Here is an 18,882-nt window from a genome sequence, read left to right as displayed (position 1 = left end):
ATTCCTACTCACACTGAATTCCCACACACACTGCATTCCCACACACATTGCATTCCCCACCCACATTGCATTCAGAAACATACTCGATTCACAAATGAACAGCATTCCTACCCACACCGCATTCCCACTCACACTGCATTTCCCATCAACACTGCATTTCCCACCAATACTGCATTTTCCACCCACACCGCATTCCCACACACATTGCATTCCCACACATACTACATTCTCTAACTACACTTCATTTCCCACCCATACTGCATTCACACCCACATTTCATTTACACACATACTGCATTCACACATATACACAGCATTCCCCACCGAAACGCATTCCCACACACATTGCATTCATACTCACACTGCATTCCCCACCCAAACTGCATTCAAACACACACACACACACACACACACACACACACTGTATTCACACATACACACACTGTGTTCCCTCAGTGTGTTAGGATCTTACCTATGCAAGGATTTGACACATATTCATTTCTATTTTGTAACATTTTTAAATTCCAATTCACTTACCAAGGTATTCACCATTATTATTATTATTATTATTATTATTATTATATTTTTGTCTATATATTTGAACTACATTTATGTCTGTGTAATGCGTGGTTGCCTGATGCTCCCAGAGGCCAAAAGAGGTCAGTGTGTACCCTAGAATTGGAACTACTGAGGGTTTCGAGCTGGTATATGGGTGCTGTGAACTAAACCTTAATCCTCTGCAAGAGCAGCAAGTACTGTTGGCTCCTGAGCCACTGCCCCCATTCACAATTTATCTATCTATCTATCTATCTATCTATCTATCTATCTATCTATCTATCTATCTATTTTGGTTCCAAAAGGGTTTATTGTCATGGCGGATGGTGGATGAATCTGGAAGTACCCTGTAAAACTCAGACCAGTCCTGAGTTAAATAGGGAGGGAGAAAGGGGTAGGATCTGGGAAGGCATGCTTAATTTGCTCTGCCCTCTGGCCTTCATTAGGATGTAAATCCCTAGGGCCTGAGGCCTCTAGTCATGCCCTCTACCTGTGCACTTTGGGAGGGGCTGTCTGGCCTATGTGACTGAACAATGTAATTCTATGGAGACTAGACTGCTTTTCAGGACCCTGGGTTCTGGGGACGTGCCGAACTCCTCCCAGTTCTCATGCAGAATCTCTGGGTTCTAGGCAACTGCCCAACCATGACCCAGAATACCCTTATGCAGTCCCACATCTCCTCCCTTTACTTTAAAAAAAAGGGGGGGGTCACTGTGTCATCTGTGGTGAAAATTTTGAATGAGCAAGCCAAAAGAAAGCACTATGTAGGCCAGAGGGGTTAGCACAATTCACAGGGTAAGGGGAGTTGAGGGTGGGGGTTGGGAAGGCAAGGGACCATTGAATCAATTAAATACATATTGTACAATTCAAGAGTAATGACATCTGATTAGACATCTAAATAGACATTATGTTTTCCTCACTAACATGTTACTTTAGCTATTTGACTTTGGCAGAAGAGTTCATTTGTAGTGGAAGGTCTGAATCTGTCTGTAGGACTCAGTGAGTGTCTCTGGATCTTGGCATGCATCTTTGGGTCTCAGCATGTCTCTGGAGTCTGCAGTCAGATGGGAGAAGGCAGCATGGCATCCTAGGCAGGTTCCAGGAGGTGGTGTTGTCTCTCCTGGACTTGTGGGAGCACCTGTAGAATAATCACAACAGGGAAGCAGCACTCAGGCAGGGGGATGTCTGCAAAGGGTGTGTAGTAAGCATTAGGCTACTTGGGAGCAAGCACGTCATGGTGTGTCATTGAGATCCTAGAAAGGCAAAGGTGTTTGAGGAAATTTTAGTCCTGGAATGTACCTTTGAGTCTGTTTTGGATGGCTGAGGAAGAAAAACATCATATTAATTATGTAGGCAGCAACAGTTTGTCTGTAAAAGGAAACTAGCTGTTAATTAAGATTTGAAAAATGGTGATCTCATAGTTGATTTAACCTGTGAAAGTAGATCTAGATGACTTTTGAACATTGAAGAAATCTTAAAAATTGAAAAAAAAAATGTTGGGAATATATCACGAGTGTTAGAGAGAAAAGGAGACATTTAAACAAAAAGCCAAAATTTTTGGGTTGAAAAACACGAACACTGTTGGGGGAAAAGGCATTAATGGCAGCAAAGCACGAACATTGCTGCAGGTATTCCTGTTGGGGAGAAAAGGTTAATGGTGGATTTAGAAGTAGTGGAGGAGGAGCCTGCTCTGCCATGTGGTGGTTGGGCTACCATGTGGTGGCTGTGTGCTCTGGCAAAGAGGCCAAGGAATAACCCATCTGTTTTTCTTAGGCATCCTAAATGTAGAGGAGAAAAAGAAGGCCAACCTTGAAGAAAAGCTCAAAGCAAGAAACATGGGTGTTTGATAGGAGAGTCAGAAGGAGTAAAAGGTTGTGTAAAACTGAGCCATGGCAGGGGAGACACGTGGAGGCTGGCTTGAAGCTGCAGCTCCTGGGAGCTGGCAGGCAGCATGCAGTTTCTCCAGGCTCAGCCTGGAGTTTTTAGCCATAAGAAAGAAACTGTGAGGGACACAGGGGCGAAGGGAGCAGACTGAGTCTCAGACCCTCTGCTATCCAGCAAGCCAGCTGGGTTGTAGCTGGCCGAAAATGACCTAGGAGATAAAGGTGGGAAGGGGGAAGGGGGCAAACAGGAAGCTGGCCCTGTTGCTTCAGGCAAACTGGCTGGGCTGTAACCAGCCGGCCACAAATGGCGGAGGAGTGGGGGAAGTCTACACTCGGCTAGCAGGCAGCCTGTGAAAGACTGACCCTTGGGGGAAAATCACTGGGGACTAGAGTTTAGAGCCATTGTTCCTGAGAAGCTAGCAGGCAGAGCATGAAAGTCTTACTCCTGGGAAAGGGGCAGAGAGCAGAGATTAGGGTATCATCACCATCTTGGATGAACACGTGGGGAGAAAGAGAAAGAAAGCTACGATAGCAGGCAGCGCATGAAAGACTAAAGTAGGCACTCCTGAGAGCTCAAAATGAAAGGGAAATCTCTCAACCAAGGGAAAGAGTCTTAGAACAAGAATCACAGTAGGCACTGTGGCCTGAAAGACAGCTGTTTGTTGTGAAGGAGCCCTCTCTGTGGAGCTGGGGCATGGGCAGAGTGGAGGCTAGGGAGCCATCACCGTCTTGCCCTTGATCTGCAGAACACGTGGAGGCGAGGGAGAGAGAAATAGACCTAGTCTTTTGAGCCAGCAGGAGCTAGTGGTAGCTAAGAGTCAGAGAGAAAACACTGGCCCAAAACATATGGAGAGAGAAAGAGAGAGAAAGGGAGACAGAGAGAGGCCTGCCTAGTCTTGCAAACTAGGCTGGGGTTACTCACGGTTCCATGGAGAAGTTCTTGGCGGGCGCCAGGTGGGGTACTCTTGGAGCTGGCTTTGCCCACCTCCTCTATCACCTGTAGGGAACAATGTAGGCCTGTGGGTGGGCATGCGCGGGCATGAGTCTCTGTTGCGTTGTGGGTCCATGCGTCTGCCACGATGTGGTAGCTCAGCATGGCAGGAGCACACGGGATCTTGGCTGAGTTTATTCCCTGCAACACCGGGTGAGCGAGCGTAGCGGGGCCTTGCCCGGGATGGGGAATTCTCAGTCTGGTTCCACTGGGGTGCAGAGCCCTTGGATTAGGGATCTCTGGGCCAGAAGTTGGCCGGAGACCGACTGGTCTCAAGCCCTCGGGCTCTCAGACTGCTGAGAGGCCACTGAAGGACCGAGACAGGGGCATGTGGGTAAACGACCGGACAACCCACAGCCAAGAAAATGGGGGGGGGGAGAAAGAGGCCCTAGCAGCACCCGTGGGAGAAACTGTACTTTCTTAGCAGACTCGGTGGCCTGGCTAGCTTGCTTGAAGATGTGGGTCCTCGTGTCTGGAACGCAGAGGTCCTCCAGGTGAGAGATTAAGCAGCTTCAGCTTCAGTCAGCACCCCATTCACAATTTAAAATGTACAGTGTGTTAATATAATATTAGTCTCTCCAAGGCTGGGTGGTATGTGTCTATCACAACAATTGATTCCAGAGCTGCTTTGTCACCCCCCAAAGAAACCTTGAGACACTTAATCACCATGCCAGAATCTCCCACTGCCACCTACAGTGAAACATGAAGCCAGTGTTTGGTTGCATGGATTTGTTTATTCTGAACATTTTGTATAAACGAAAACATGCAGTATTTGACTTTTTATACATGACTTCTTTCATTCAGCAAAGTACTTTCAAGGTTTCTCTATGGAATAGCAAGCATAAGAACTTTATTACTTTTATTGACAAATAATAATCCATTCCATACCATGCTTTATCTGCCTATCAGTTTATGGACATTTAGGTTGTTTCCATTTTTTCCACTAAGAAAAATGATGCGTGAGTATTCTCATGCTAGTTTCTGGGAGAACATATGTTATAATTTCTCTTGCATACGTGTTTAGCAATAGGGTTGCTGGAACCTCTGGTAACTCAGCTTCCCCAGTTGAAGAACTGCAACATCTTTCAAAAGTAGCTGTTGCAGGCTACATTTCCACCTGTGCTGAATGAAACTGCCACCTCCTCTACAACTTGCCACCATTTGCTGTCCTTATAATCTTTTTGGAGATTAACTATCTGCATGGACGTGAAGTAGGATCTCATTTTTCTTCCTTAGTTTTTGATCTGGGCAATTTCTGGTCATTTCTGAAGCTGTTGCTTAAAGGTACACTCCAGAGGGAAGCTTCTCTTGACTCCACTATGTCCACTATAGGCTAGGATTCTCCTGAGAAACCCACCTTCCTCACTAACACTGAACTTCAACTTGAGCAGAAACCATTCCTTCTCATTTCCCATTTCATGCCCAGCACTCACTCATTTTGTCAAACAGAGTTGCTTATCAAAACCATGTTCAAGGAATGGCAGATGAAAGATAGGGAAGAAAGGTAAACCATGCTATGAGGTCATCTGCTTCAGAATTAATGATTGCCTCATTATTTGTCACCCCCCAAAGAAACCTTGAGTCATTTAATTACCATGCCAGAATCTCCCACTGCCACCTACAGTGAAACATGAAGCCAGTGTAGTTCATTTCCTCCACATTCCCACAGAGCAGGTTATTGAAGAAAATCTGACCCGATCACCAGAACTAATGTTCCTGATACCTGTGTCATATTACAGCGTAACCTGTCTGCTAAAGAAAAAAAGTCCTTCCACAAAATCAAGTGGGCCATGTAAACTGATTCTTAAGTCAAGAATTAAGATTAAAAGTGTATGTTTTGGGCTGGAGAGAAGGCTCAGCCAATTAAGAGCACTGGATGCTCTTCCAAAGGACCCAGGTTCAATTCCCAGCACTCATATGGCAGCTTACAACTGTCTATAATTCTGGCACCCTCACACAGACATACATGCAAGCAGAACACCAATGTACATAAAGTAAAAATAAATAAATCATTTTTAAAGGAGTATGTCTTTATTAAATGGACAGTTAATGATTTCCCTCCTCCTGCTACTAATGCAACTTCACTTCTAGAGCTTTCAGTAGGTCTGGGAGGGGTTCCTGAAAATTCTGATGACAGTGGCCCTTAGGATTCATTCTGATAGCATTTATCCTGCTTGATGCCTTCATCTGCTAGCGTAAACAAGTTAATATTGGTATTTTAAAAAGACTCTGGAGCCAGACATGAATTTAAACCATGGCCCATAAAAACCAGCTGGGTGTTTCAAGAAAAATTATGTAATCCTTCTAAATTTGCATTTCTTTATCTGTAAGTGGTGAAGGGCAAAAAGAGCCAGCATTATAGAGTTTGTTGTAGGCATTAAGTTAAATAACATGTTCAAAACAGAAATGTTTTATCATGCTAGCTCTGTTGCTGTTCGTCTTATTTCATGCTTAGTGTTACTGTATGATCTGGTGGAATGCATGCACAGTGGACACGTGGGAAGGAGCTATCTACATTTAGCTTAGTAGACAAGGCAGAAGATGAGTTGGGAATGGCTACAGGAACACTGTTACTTCTACAGGTAGTTTCCCAAATGAGATTAGGGTGACATTAGCAAGCTTCATTAAGATCGATTTACAAGTGTCTCAATTGTTGCTGATTCAATCTGAGTGGACAGACATTCCTTTTGTAAATTTAGTAACCACTCAAGGCACACATGTGGCCAAACCCCTGCCTGAGGAGCTCCAGCATTCAGGCCCCTGCTGTTTTTTGATGACTGTAACAGCCTTCCCAGCCCCTGAAGGTGGGAAATTGGCCAGGCTCTGTCCTACAAGAAAAAAATCCCACCAACCCCTGAATTTGTCATAATATCAGGCCACATAATCCCCCAGATCCCAGGCCACCCTAGAAAACTCTACCCCACAACCTCAAGAAACCTTATATAAACCCTGTGTTCCACTCAGTTCTCTACTGCTTCTTGCCCAAGAGAGGCAGCCACCCTCCTGTGTTTTTCCTTCCAATAAATCTCTCATGTGAGATTTGTTATGCAGTGACTTTGCATCCTTTGACTCCTGACTGCCAGGATTCCTTTCCCATCAAAGCTGTAAATTTCTGAAAAATCTTGGTTCCTGTAACAGATCACAGTTACCACTTCATTCCAGCTCACACCCTTATAATATGTGTGTAATATGACTTCCTTGGGTGTCTGTAGTTGAGCAGAAAAAGTGTTGCTTAAGCATTTCATTGGTCTCCATCAGGCACTATGCTCCCCTTGGGAAGCTCACAGTCTAAAACTCTCAAAGGTTCATCAAGTTAGGACCTGGCAGAAGGAAGACTGTTCATTCACTTGTTCACATACAATGCCTAATAAACATCAGCTTTGGGGTACACAGGAAAAAGAAAACCAAAGCCCATACTACCACAGAGATTGGTATTCACTACTGGGGAAGCAATACAGAGAGGAAAAAACAGCAAACAAATGTTATCTCAATAGCTTCACCTAGTAACAAACACCACAAATGTTATAAAGCAGCTTGATGAGATTCAAAAGGTTGGAAGAAATGGAATTATATTATAATTTCAATTTTTTAAAAAAGGAAGTGCAATAAAATATCAAAAGGAGAGAAATCACACTAGTGAGTAGTAAGCAGGAGATTCCTCCGGGAGGATGTAGTATTCTGATACTGAGGAGGCAATCGCAGGTGGAAGTGTCCATATAAGATTCACAGAAAGAGTATACCCTGCTTGGTATTACTCTAGCAGGTTAAGCAGAGTATGTGTGGAGTAGGAGGACAGGGCTTAATACACTGAGGAAAGAGGCTGGAGACACAGACAGAACTTAAGGCTTGCTGGGCCACTTCCTAAAGTCTCAGCTGAAGGCTGTGCTTCAGAGTCTCTCTGCTTGTCACCTCTGCAGGATGAATTACCACCACTGTGGTATTTATTTCCATAGGTCAAGCTAGAATCTGTAAATTGAATAACTAATTCTCCACTGGATGCTTCATGATAGATTGTGTTAACAGATGTGACAGTGGGCGTTTCTATTTTTTCTACAACATGTCAAGTGTCTTCTTGCCTCTGATGGTTTTAGGCTGCACCAGGTGACCTTTGAAGTACCCACCTGTGAGGGAAAGGAACGGCAGAAGCTGGCACTGGTTGGAGACTCCTCATCCTCAGCAGAGTTCTTTGTCACCGTGGCTGTGTTCGCCTTTCTTTACTCCCTGGCTGCCACCGTCGTGTACATTTTCTTCCAGAACAAGTACCGCGAAAACAACCGGGGCCCACTCATCGTAAGTTGCTGTCTTTTTAAAACAATTTCTGTCCCTTATCCCTTCTTTGCCTAGTGTGTAAAAGGGCTTTGGTGTCACCTGCACCTCTGAGGCTGATGTGTCAAAGGTATAGTTGCTATCATCCAGAACTCTTGGCTCTACCAACAGAAAACACAATGCCTACTGATGCTTGAACCCTGGCACAGGAAAGTAGCACAAGATCTGGTAGAAATCATTTTGAAAACAGAACAAATGATGATTAGGAAGCCCATGAGACCCAGAAAAGAACAGTGAGAGCTGCTGAGGCTTTGTAGTTCTAGCATTATGGAGCTCGGCAGCCATTGTTTTCTGTAGCCAGTTTGATGGTATGAACTGTGCTTTCTTGAAACGAATTGTTTCCTTATTATACAGTAGCCACAACATCAAACTAGCTAAATTGAAGGTCCCCCCTCCCTCGCTCTCTCTCTCTGCTCTGTCCTCTCCACTCCCCCCAGCTCTCCCCACCACTTCCTTTCTCACTTCATGAAGCACTCCTTTCTCTTTGACAATGGTTCAATGACTCAGATTGGTGAAATCAATACAGACTTACATGTTACATGTCCTAATTTATACATGTACCTAGACAGAAAAATAAATAAATTTCACAATTTACGTAGGTAAAAAATTTCAAATTACGTAGGTAAAAGGGCTTGGGAGGCTTATGGTTTTAGAATTGCAGCTTTTAATTGGATAGATTTATTATTCTTAGGCTCCAGGTAGGAGTGCCAGCTAGCTATAGTGAGGAGCAAACTGATCATCTTATGGCCAGAAATCAAAATAGTCTCAGGATCCCACAATCACCTTGAAAGGCACATTCCCCCAGTGTTGTAAGGACCACTTATAGGGCCATATGTCGTATCCACTGTCTCCACAAACAGCCACCATGGGAACTAATTATTTAATGTACAGGCCTTTGAGAGACGTTGGATGACCAAATGATAGCAATTATGTACTCCCGTTTCCCAGGGAAACAAAGCAGCCTTCCTTGCCATTGAAAAGCTTATAGCACGTCATCTTTACAGGGTACAATTCATTGGAGGCAGAGGAGAGTGACTATCTACGACATTGTCAGCACTGACAGCAGGGAATTGTCTAATGCCTGGGTGAATCTTCTTTGACTATGAGGTGACATACAATTTCTTGCTCTCAATAAAAATCAATATTCATAACCTGCCTGTCAGTTGATAGATCATTAAAATGTTTTGGATGATAGATTGCTATGTGATTTGAGGTCTGTATGTCAGAAACAAGAAATTAGCAACATTGCTATAGCAAACTCCATCTCTTTTCACATGCTTTTTGTGCAAATACTTTTCTCAACAGTATATAATACACCCCAAGGTGTTCAGAAGCTAAGTGAAGAAAAATAGCAAGCCATCCATCTCAGAGACATAAATCTTCAACATAATTTAGCTTTTTAGATTAATAACTACTTACTAACTGTATAGAATATTTTGCTGTTTGAGACAAGTATGCATTAATAATAATTTTATGGTCAACCAAGTCCAGTGAAGTCAATAATATTAAAGCCTTAGAGGCCAAGGACAATTAAAAAGTAGTTTAAAACCTGTGTATACATTTTTGTTGCAAAGAATACAATATGGTAATCAATAAGGTGCTTTGAAAAATATTATAGGAGGCCATAATTCTTTGAGTAATAAATTTGCTAACTATTAAAGAATTTGTTTATTTTTTGATGAATCACAAAAATCAAATAAGTATTAATTTTGTCATTTTGAATTGATACAGTACCACTATACTTCCAAAGGGCCACATAAGACTATGCAAGAAATTCTATTCTTTCAAGTAGTATTCACAGGTGCAGATAGATGTATATAAATTCTTTTAGTAAATTTTATAAGTCTTTAATCTGATTAAAAAGATTATGGAGAGCTAAACAAATTGTGAAGGGCACCTGTAAGGATTTTTGTTTAGGGCTCTGTGGTCAGCTAGAAGGAAAAGTGCAAGCTCACACCAGCAGCACTTTACTGGAACAGCATGGGTGGGGGAGCAATACAGCAGAGCTCGTGTCTTTGGGCAGCTGTCTTTTTCTTCCATCTCAAAATGGAACCAGAGTTGCTTCACTTCTCCTGTGATCTGCACAGAAGAGAGTGGTAGCAAAGGAGGAACATGCTCCATTGGTGTTTTTTGTTTGTTTGTCTGTTTGTTTGTTTGTTTGTTTGTTGGATGAAGAAGTAACTCTCACAATTCTAAGGGCCAAGGTGATAACCTCTTTCCCAAAGAAGAAGTCTGCACTGCCAGTTTACTCATAAACTGGAAAAGGGTCCATTTGTTATTTTTTGTTATTTTAAAAAAAACTATTTTATTCACATAAAAACATTTTGTTGAGTCATGGTGTTCTATCCCTGTGCAAATAGTCTTTCTCATCAACAAAGATCTAATGAGATCTGAGGTTATGTAATACACCAGGCAGGTTTTTAATTTTTATTACATCCTAGGAGACAAGATGAGAAAGAGATAATTCTACTAGTGAAAACAGAAAGACCCCAATATGAAAATTCTGTGATATTAATATAAAACCCAATAACCAAAGCTTATTTTAAAAAGACCTTGTGTTCTAGGGATCCCACAGGCAGACATTTTGCAGTTGGTAGATTTGTGAAGAGCAAACCCTCTCTGTCCAATCTTGCCACAAGATCCTGCTCACAAGGAGCCAGTGTAAGCAGATGCAGCCTTGGGATGGCTTGGGTGATGCCTATTCAACTCACTGTTACTAGTGAGGCACTTGCTGAGAGTCTAACCATTGTCCTAGCTCTTACTCTGGTCCTGTTTATGCAGAAAGTTGGCTACTGGCCATAACTGCAATAAGTCTTTCCCCTTACCATTGATTCTTTGATGTTCTTACAGTTTTGCCTTTTACAATAGTTTTGTTTCCTAGTGCTGTGACTCTCACTATGCCTAAGGGAGAAAGGGTTTGCTTGGCTCACAGTGCCAAGTTATAGTCCATTACTGAGAAGAAGTCAAAGTGGATGGAACTCAAAACAGCTAAGTCACATCACACCCAAAAGCAGAGAGCAATAGATTAGTGTGTGCACTGTAGTGTAGTGTGTGCACTGTAGTGTGGTGTGTGCACTGTAGTGCCCGGCTCACCATCTCTCCTCTAACACAGTTGAAGACCAAACCCAGAGAACAGTCACCCATCTTCATTAAAGTAATCAAAACCAAAATAACTTCCTACAGGCACACCAAAAGGCCAGTCTTCTTACACAATACTTCATGGAGAATTCTTCCTTAGACTATGCCAAGCCGACAATTAAGATTGAACATCACACATATTTTGATTTTTTTATAGCATACACTTGCATTGTTTTAATTATATGATTTGGGATGGCCCTTGTCCGCTTGCAGTATGATACAAAGATGTTCTTGTATTACACTAACAAGAACTGATTCCATCAGCTTTAAGAAATCGGATACCCATCTGAAAATGAAAAATTCCCATCTTCCTTTACAGATGAGATCAGAGTATAGAGAAGTGAAAAGAATGACACTATTGATAAGAAACACGAGTCCTAGCAATGACATCAACTCTCATTCTCCACAGACTTCCAGAATGTATTGAGCTGGCTGAGTGTTCATAATAGCCCTAGTTTATATTATTATTCACATAGATAAGTAGTGGGAAGATTGGGAATGTCATCAGCTCTTCCACATTACATCACCAGGAGGCAGGGGATAGAAGTTAAATCCAAATCAAGGGCCCCTAAGCCATCACGTAAGATCCTCAAGTTGACAGTATTCTACAAAAGTTATAGCAGGGAGATGTATGTGAGGCTATGAGTGCCCACCAGCATAGCTGCAGTGTCTGTAACTTTGGAAATAGACGATTTCTAGGTTCTTCTGATCATTCAATATCTATTTGGGCTTATGAAGTTCCTGTTATATAGTTCTAATGCTAGAACAATGGGAAACGTCATTTGGAGTTTATCCTTCTGCCAATAACAGGAGAGGAAGCAGGCTTCAGAATGGCCAGGTGGATGTGTTATAAATCAATAATAACAGGAAGGAAGCACATATCTCAATGGCTACCTAAAACTATTTTAATCAACTGGAAAAAAAGGATAAAATTGCATTTTTAAAGTCAAAATGAGAATTTTAATATCTTTAGAAGGAAGTTAGTTGCTAACAATTCTGAGTAATCCAGTAGCAAGAAAACTGACCCATAGGAGTGAACCAGCTGCCATGTGTGCTACAGTCAGTGCCTTTCTGCTTGGATGGATACATGCTAGCTCTCACAAGGCAGTAGTCACCTGAATGGTACATGATTGTGAAATTGAAATGTCTTGTCTGGTTACATTTTGTCATGTTTCATAGAGTATGGCTTTCAAGCCAGTCTTTTGCCCAGGATTGTGTGACAGGGTATTCTGGGTCTTTTCAGATCTCATGTCAGAAGGAATTTAGGTTTTCCCAGTTGTTTTGAAAAGTTGTTTTGAAAGAATGACTTGTTTCACACAACTGACAAAGTGTGCTAAGGATGAGTAATATAAGCAGTGCTCCACAGTCCCAGCAAGCCTTGCTGTAATGCTGTAAGAAGCTTAGCTTAAAGTGACTATTCTAGGAATTCCAACCATTCTCAGTATCTACCTTAATATTTTATTTTTTAAAGAAGGAAGGAAGGGAGAAAGGGATGGAGAAAAGAAAGAAAGGAGAGAAGAAGAAAGGGAGGGAGGAAGGACAAATGAAAGAGGATGTATTATTTGAACACTCTTATCCAACCCCACAAAGGGGACCAATTTGATAAGAGGTGGCTTATGAGACTGGGAGAGTTTACCCACTATAGCACATGCTGCTATGCTGGCTTGCATTTATATTTTGCCCAGTGTTTCCCAAATATTTTTAATATGTTCTCATTTAGCTGCGAAACAATCCTGAAAGAGAAGTGAAACAGTGAGTCAACCCTCTTTTGGAGACTTGGTGTAATTAATCTACAAACATTGAAAAGCTGGTCTGGGAGCTTAGGAACCAGCCTGTTATTAGAAGATGGTTGCATAGCAAGGGCTGGAGCCACCCTCTAATGGTTATGGTTAAACCATGAAGTCCTAGACTAAAGTCTAATCTTTTTGACCTGTGCTTAAATAAGTGGAAGTCTGTTATAGTCTCTGCATGGGTGCTGTAAGGACAGAGGAGTAGAAGCTTTTAGGCTTTGTACAGGGAGAGGCACACTGACTAGAAGTCAATAATATCAGATTCTAACATTCTTTCAGACATCAGTTTTAATGTTTCCCCTGTCTACAACATATTCCTGCAAAGTGAAGTTGGACTTTCATTCAACTGATTCTACTGTGTTCATTTCCTCTATACTAGACATCCTCTCCTGCCCCATGATCCTAAGTATAGCTTGAGTCTGTTCTAGGTCGAATATAATAAGTATTAAATTGGAGAGCATGGGTGACATTTTTCCCATGGAATTCACTCTGTTACATGACCCAGAAGGAGATCATGACTCGATTTTCAAGGATGGGCGTAGTCCATAGCTGAGGGAAGACAACAGGAGGAGAGCATAGACACAATGCTTCTGTTTAGTCAAACCTTAACTTGAGGGAGATCATAGGTAGAACTTGGATTTTTCAGTATCTGAGCTATCAAAACTGAACGAGTCCTCTCTCTCTCTCTCTCTCTCTCTCTCTCTCTCTCTCTCTCTCTCTTTCTCTGCCGATACCCACCTTTCCTTTTTCTTTTCTCTCTTATTTCCTTATCTCTGTCTTTTTTTCTCATCTTGTCAGTTCTACTTCAAATCTGAGTAATTTTTACTGTAATAGTACAAAATATCCTTAATGGGCCAACCAACATGGCTAATTGGATGAGTTAGAAGCATTTGTTATACGAACAAAACTCACTATGAAGCTCTTACTAGTAGTTGGCCTGCTGAAGCATGTGAACAGGGCTTTGGGACCCTAAAGAAGGAAGAATGGCTTCCTAGGATGGAGGCTGCCCCTCCCACACATCAGTATCCTTCTGAAGATAGTTCTAGAGCATTTGGAAATTGGCAAATAGAATGGAGAGCCTTGTTTTTGAAGTTCTGACCCAGACACAATGTAATTGATTCTTGAAAAACATAACCTTAAATCCGAGTATGTTCTCTGTTAATCATAGATATGTTTGTTAGAGTCCAAAGCCTGACTTGTCAGGCATGTGTATGCACAGACCATTTGTTTTACTTTCCATCTGCTTGCTCTCTGAATAAAGAAATATTGACAACCCAAAAGGGGTGAATCCACCTTTAAATGAACTCTTAATCTAAACTACTATAAAGCTTGCATGAACGAATAGTTTTCCCCCAGGAATAGCACAGATAAAGGCAAACAAATGAATCTGTTTAAATGGCCCTAGCATATGGTGGACATGCTTTATCAAAGTTGACATCTATAGTTCTTTTAAGCTTTTTAATGATTAGTGAATTCTTAATTACAATTTAAATTGAGATAAATTTCCACTCTGGTATCACATTTCTGTAATTAGTAAGTTAAACACAGGGAAGAGCCTTAATAAAGCCAGTAACTGCTTAAAGGATTAGTGTGCATCTTCCAGAGCACATAGCTCTTAGCCACTGTTGGAAAAATGTCTGCAGGGGGTTGGTGGATGGTATATGTCCTCTTCCCATCTGTTTTATATTTGCTTCCCCTTTTCCCAGAGTAAAATCGGTTAGAAATCAGTTAGAAAATCAGTAAAAATCAGTTAGAAAATTGGAAACCAGGGAACTTGGCCAAGCACCAAAAGTGTTTTTCTTGTGAGCTTCCTATTTTCGTTGAATGCAAAATGAATTGTGAAATGCTCCTACTTACATCCTCTGGCAAGTAGATCAGTAATGTCCAACACACAGGAAAGAGAAGAGTGGCTTCTGACGTGCCTACCCTGTCCTAGTTCATTTGTGCTGTTATGACAAAATATCTGAGACAGGTAGTTGTTAAAGCAGATTTCTTTTCCCCCTCCCACCCCCACAGTTCTGGAGCTAGAAAGTCCAAGGTCTAAATGGTGGCATATCTGGTCATCTGGTAAATGCTAATGTATCCTTTCAAGATGGTACTGTGTCATCCATAAGAGAGGAGGAGGAATGTGATCTTGAACTACAGAAGGTAGGAAGGCCAGTGTGCCAAACACTGTTTGAAGCCTTTATTTATGAATGGCTTAATCTCACTAGTAAGGCAGGAATCTATATATCCTAATCACCTCTTTAAGGCTCTTCCTTATCTGTCACTTTGGTAAAAATATGCCTTTTGCAGAGTACAAATTCAAAGGCAGCATGGTGCCTTCAGCATTCACATGCTGTGAAGGTAGCAGTATTGAGAGAAGGGACCTTTAAGAGGTACTTGGAATCTGAAGATTTCTTCCTCATCAACAGGATTAAAGCCCTCATAGAAGAGGCTTCAGATAGTGTTCCACTTGCTTGTCTGCTGTTCCACTATATGAAGACACATAGCCTTTCAGCAGACACAGAAACATGCACCACCTTGGAATCAAAAGCAAACTTCATCAGACTCCTTAAACTGGACTTTGAACCTGCAGAACTATAAGGAAGTAACCTGTCATCTTTATAAACCATCTCCTCTCTAGTGTTTTGTTTTAGAAGCTGAAGTAAACTGAGAAACTTTCTCATAAGACATTGGCAAGATTTGATCAGTTTCTTTCTACACTACTAAGGTGATGTAGTAGGTAGATGTCTGTGATGCTGCTAAAGTCAAATGTCCTATAGTAAGTCAACAACTCACTTCTGCAACGAGTTACCCAGCTCAAAATGTTACCATGGCAGGGGTTTGGATATCTTGTTTTCACTGTGAAGTTTACAGCAGTAAGTAACAGCCATTGAACACCTGGTGCATGCACCCATTACAGTGGGTGCTTTTCACAGTATTATGTAAGGGTAGTACTTTAAATCCTGTTACTGAGATGTAGAGACAGTGGCTGAAGATACTGACAAAGTTTGCTCAAGAGACAATTTAAGTCTGACCTCAGACCTGTTTTCACTGAACTTTTCTCTTTTCTCTTTCTTCCTTCCTTTCTTTCTTTCTTCCTTTCTTTCTTTCTTTCTTCCTTCCTTCCTTCCTTCCTTCCTTCCTTCCTTCCTTCCTTCCTTCCTTCTTTCTTTCTTTCTTTCTTTCTTTCTTTCTTTCTTTCTTTCTTTCTTTCTTCCTTTGCTCAAGACTGGGTTTCTCTGTGTAACAACCCTGGCTGTCCTGGAACTCTCATTGTAGTGTAAGCTAGCCTTGAACTCAACAGAAATCTGCCTGCCTCTGCCTCCCCAGTGCTGGGATTAAAGGCATTGCTACCATGTCTGGCTTGCAGTCATTTTCTTGAGTGGTGTGGCCACTATTAAGATCTCCATGCTCCAGTAAGTAACTCCCCACATATGTTCATGAATGCAACACTACTTAAAGTTCAGTGGGTCAAAAATAAATGGAAAATATGAAAAAAAATTTATGGGGAAGAAGAAAGAGTTGACTGGAGGGAAATTTGAGAGAGTGATTGGGTGAATATTATCAAGATATATTATATACATACATGAAATTGCCCCAATACATATAAAATACTTTAAAAGAGTAATAATCCTGGATGTGTAGACTGTTCTTTAGGTCCCAAGTGGTCCTATGTTAAGCTCCAAGTTTCCAAATCTAAATAATGTTCAGCTTCTAACCTCCCTCTCAGCTTTAGTCCTATTAGACTTGAGCTCAGTCTTCTGTCTTGTGAAGTCAGTAAGAAATAATAGTTAAGAATTCATTCTCAACCTCCCAACTTTTTGTGTCAGAACCCTAGTGCAATCATCTGCCACCCATGTGCTTTTATTTGACACTTAGGAAATAGACATAGCACACTTGGCCCTTGGTCAGGTTACCTTAGTTATTATACATAAAGCCTCTACAACAATGGCAGGCATCCAGCAGGGGCTTATTAAAGTAAGCTGTCACTTCCATCAACCTTATATTATCCACCCTGGCATCCATTGTGTGCTTTCCATGTAGCTGGTGTTTAAGTCTTACTGGATGGGACAACTGAAAAGCAGTGACTATGTGAACAGTATTTACTTTCTCATCTATAGAAATGCAGTGGATTTCTTACTGTGCTGTCATGATCAAATATCCTTCATATTATTTTTTATTCTTTGAGACTCTGAACTCAGCTCAAGCTGTTGTCACTATAGATGAATGCAGTCAGGTTTAATAATATAGAGTTTCACTCTGTCCTCCATTTCTTGTTTACCTTCCTTTCTGCTCCCCCTACAATTATGGTACTTATTTTTATGCTTTAAGGATAAAGAGTAGAACACAGTTCCATATATCTAAGTAGGTGCTTGAATACCATTATGATAGCTAGCAAATCTGAAAATGGTGAAAAAGTGTAAAGAAGGCAATAATGTAGCAAGAAGAAAACTTGGACAATCTGATCCAGGGCATCCAGCTGCAAACTAACCTTAGCCCCTCGTCTTCTTCCTCTCACATGTTAAAGAATATATAACATGTACGTGGGGATGCATGCCATGGAACATAGCATATAGAGATCACAGGACAGCTTACAGAAGTCCGTTTCCTCCTTCTATGTGGGCCACAGGGACGGAATTCAGGGCCACAGACTTGATAGTCAGCACCTCTATGAGCTGAGCCATCTCAACAGCCCTGTTACTCTTTCAAGTGCTGAGTTCTATCTCACCCCATCATTTGAGGATGGCAAGCTAACTTCAATTTTTTGAGTTGTTGCTTTGAATCCATACCAAGCATCCTCACAACTCCTGCTTCTCTGAGACATCCAGCAGTTCTGAAACTTCTTGCCTAATACCCAGAGTTCATTAGACATGCAAATGATGGCATCGAATCAAGAGTTTGTTATCCCCCCACAACCTTCAGCCTGTTTTCCCAGCTGGTTGTCTTAATCCCTGTTGCTTATTAGCAGATCTCTAACCAAAGCCATGGATCCACATAAGGAAGCACTTAGAAAGTTGGCTCTGGGGCAAGTAGGTAGTGTCTAAAAGTAAATACTATTTACTCCTTTATGAGTGATGTAGTTAGGGAAACAAATGAGAGACTAGCTAGGGTGAAACTCCATCTTTGTTTCACTACCTGTCTACGTCTTGAAAATCTGAATCTCCCTCCATGATGTTCTGAAATGTCTTTAAAACTGCAGTTTAACTCAGATATCACCCGAAAGGATGCAAAATAAGTCAGAAGCTTGCTGTTTGGGTTGTAGCCTGGTAGGTACATGGGGCATTTGAGTGGCCACTCCTAGGGATAGAAAAATATACAGATTAATAACAAACCAGAAATGACTCTACAACTTAGGAAAATTGTAATTGAGTCCAGAGAAAACCAGAGTTCAATGAATTGATTGAACTACAATTTCTTTGGGTACTTCCATGGACTAGGAATTGATAAAATGGACTATATTCTTAAACTATCCAGCATCACCATAAAGGCAGTTACTACTATGCCCACTACAAATGTTAGTCCAGATTTACAGAGCTGAAGTAGCATGTCCCCTCAGAGGTACAGTCTTTCCCATAATGCTATGCTCCTACCTACATAGTCTTGGGAGCAGAAAAATGGAAAGTCAAGGACACCTATCAGACTCCTGAGTATCTGCTGTGTGAATCATACATGGGAGGATTGCATTAGAGTAGCCTAAACTGTCATCACTCTGCTAGAGTTGGCCTTTGAATAAATAAAACATGACCAACCTATCCAAAAACAACTGTGATTTATCATTTCCAGTCGGGGAGGCAATATGGAGGAAAGAACAGGAAAGTTCACTTGCTGGATCATGTGGTGGAAGGAGAATAGTGTTGTTGGAGCTTGGAAGGGAACAGAAAGCAACTGAATGGGAAGCATGGATATTTGTCTGGGGAGATGGTTTGACCACAGATTCGGGGAGGATAATATAATTGTAGGCATATTTTGTCTCACCCATTTCCTTCTGCGGAGAAGACAGCCTCCTCTCACTTGTAGGGTCCTGCTGAGCTATCCACCATGGTGAGTCACCTGACATCACATCAGAGTGAGTCAGCCAAAGTCTCATCATGGATTGATTTAGAGTAAATTTCTCCTTCCTCTTGTGGGTCTAGCTGGTGGTGGCCATCCTGCCTGATATAAAAGCGTTCTCTCTCTCTCTCTCTCTCTCTCTCTCTCTCTCTCTCTCTCTCTCT

General features: G+C 41.6%; 1 protein-coding gene across 2 annotated transcripts in view; it reads left to right on the top strand.

The window, feature by feature from the left end:
- The window catches only part of Synpr (synaptoporin), a 305,150-nt gene that overhangs the window by 244,112 nt on the left and 42,156 nt on the right, over window positions 1-18,882 (top strand). For both annotated transcript variants that reach the window (XM_028760699.1, XM_028760700.1), the window contains one exon: window positions 7,520-7,718. In XM_028760699.1, the coding sequence (XP_028616532.1) occupies window positions 7,520-7,718 (199 nt within the window). The remainder of the gene's footprint in view (window positions 1-7,519; window positions 7,719-18,882) is intronic.

The sequence above is a fragment of the Grammomys surdaster genome, unplaced genomic scaffold, assembly GCF_004785775.1.
Source record: "Grammomys surdaster isolate TR1022 unplaced genomic scaffold, NIH_TR_1.0 126546, whole genome shotgun sequence".
Classification (NCBI taxonomy): Eukaryota; Metazoa; Chordata; class Mammalia; order Rodentia; family Muridae; genus Grammomys; species Grammomys surdaster.
The sequence above is the reverse complement of the archived record's forward strand: the minus strand, read 5'-3'. Positions and strand labels throughout refer to the sequence as shown.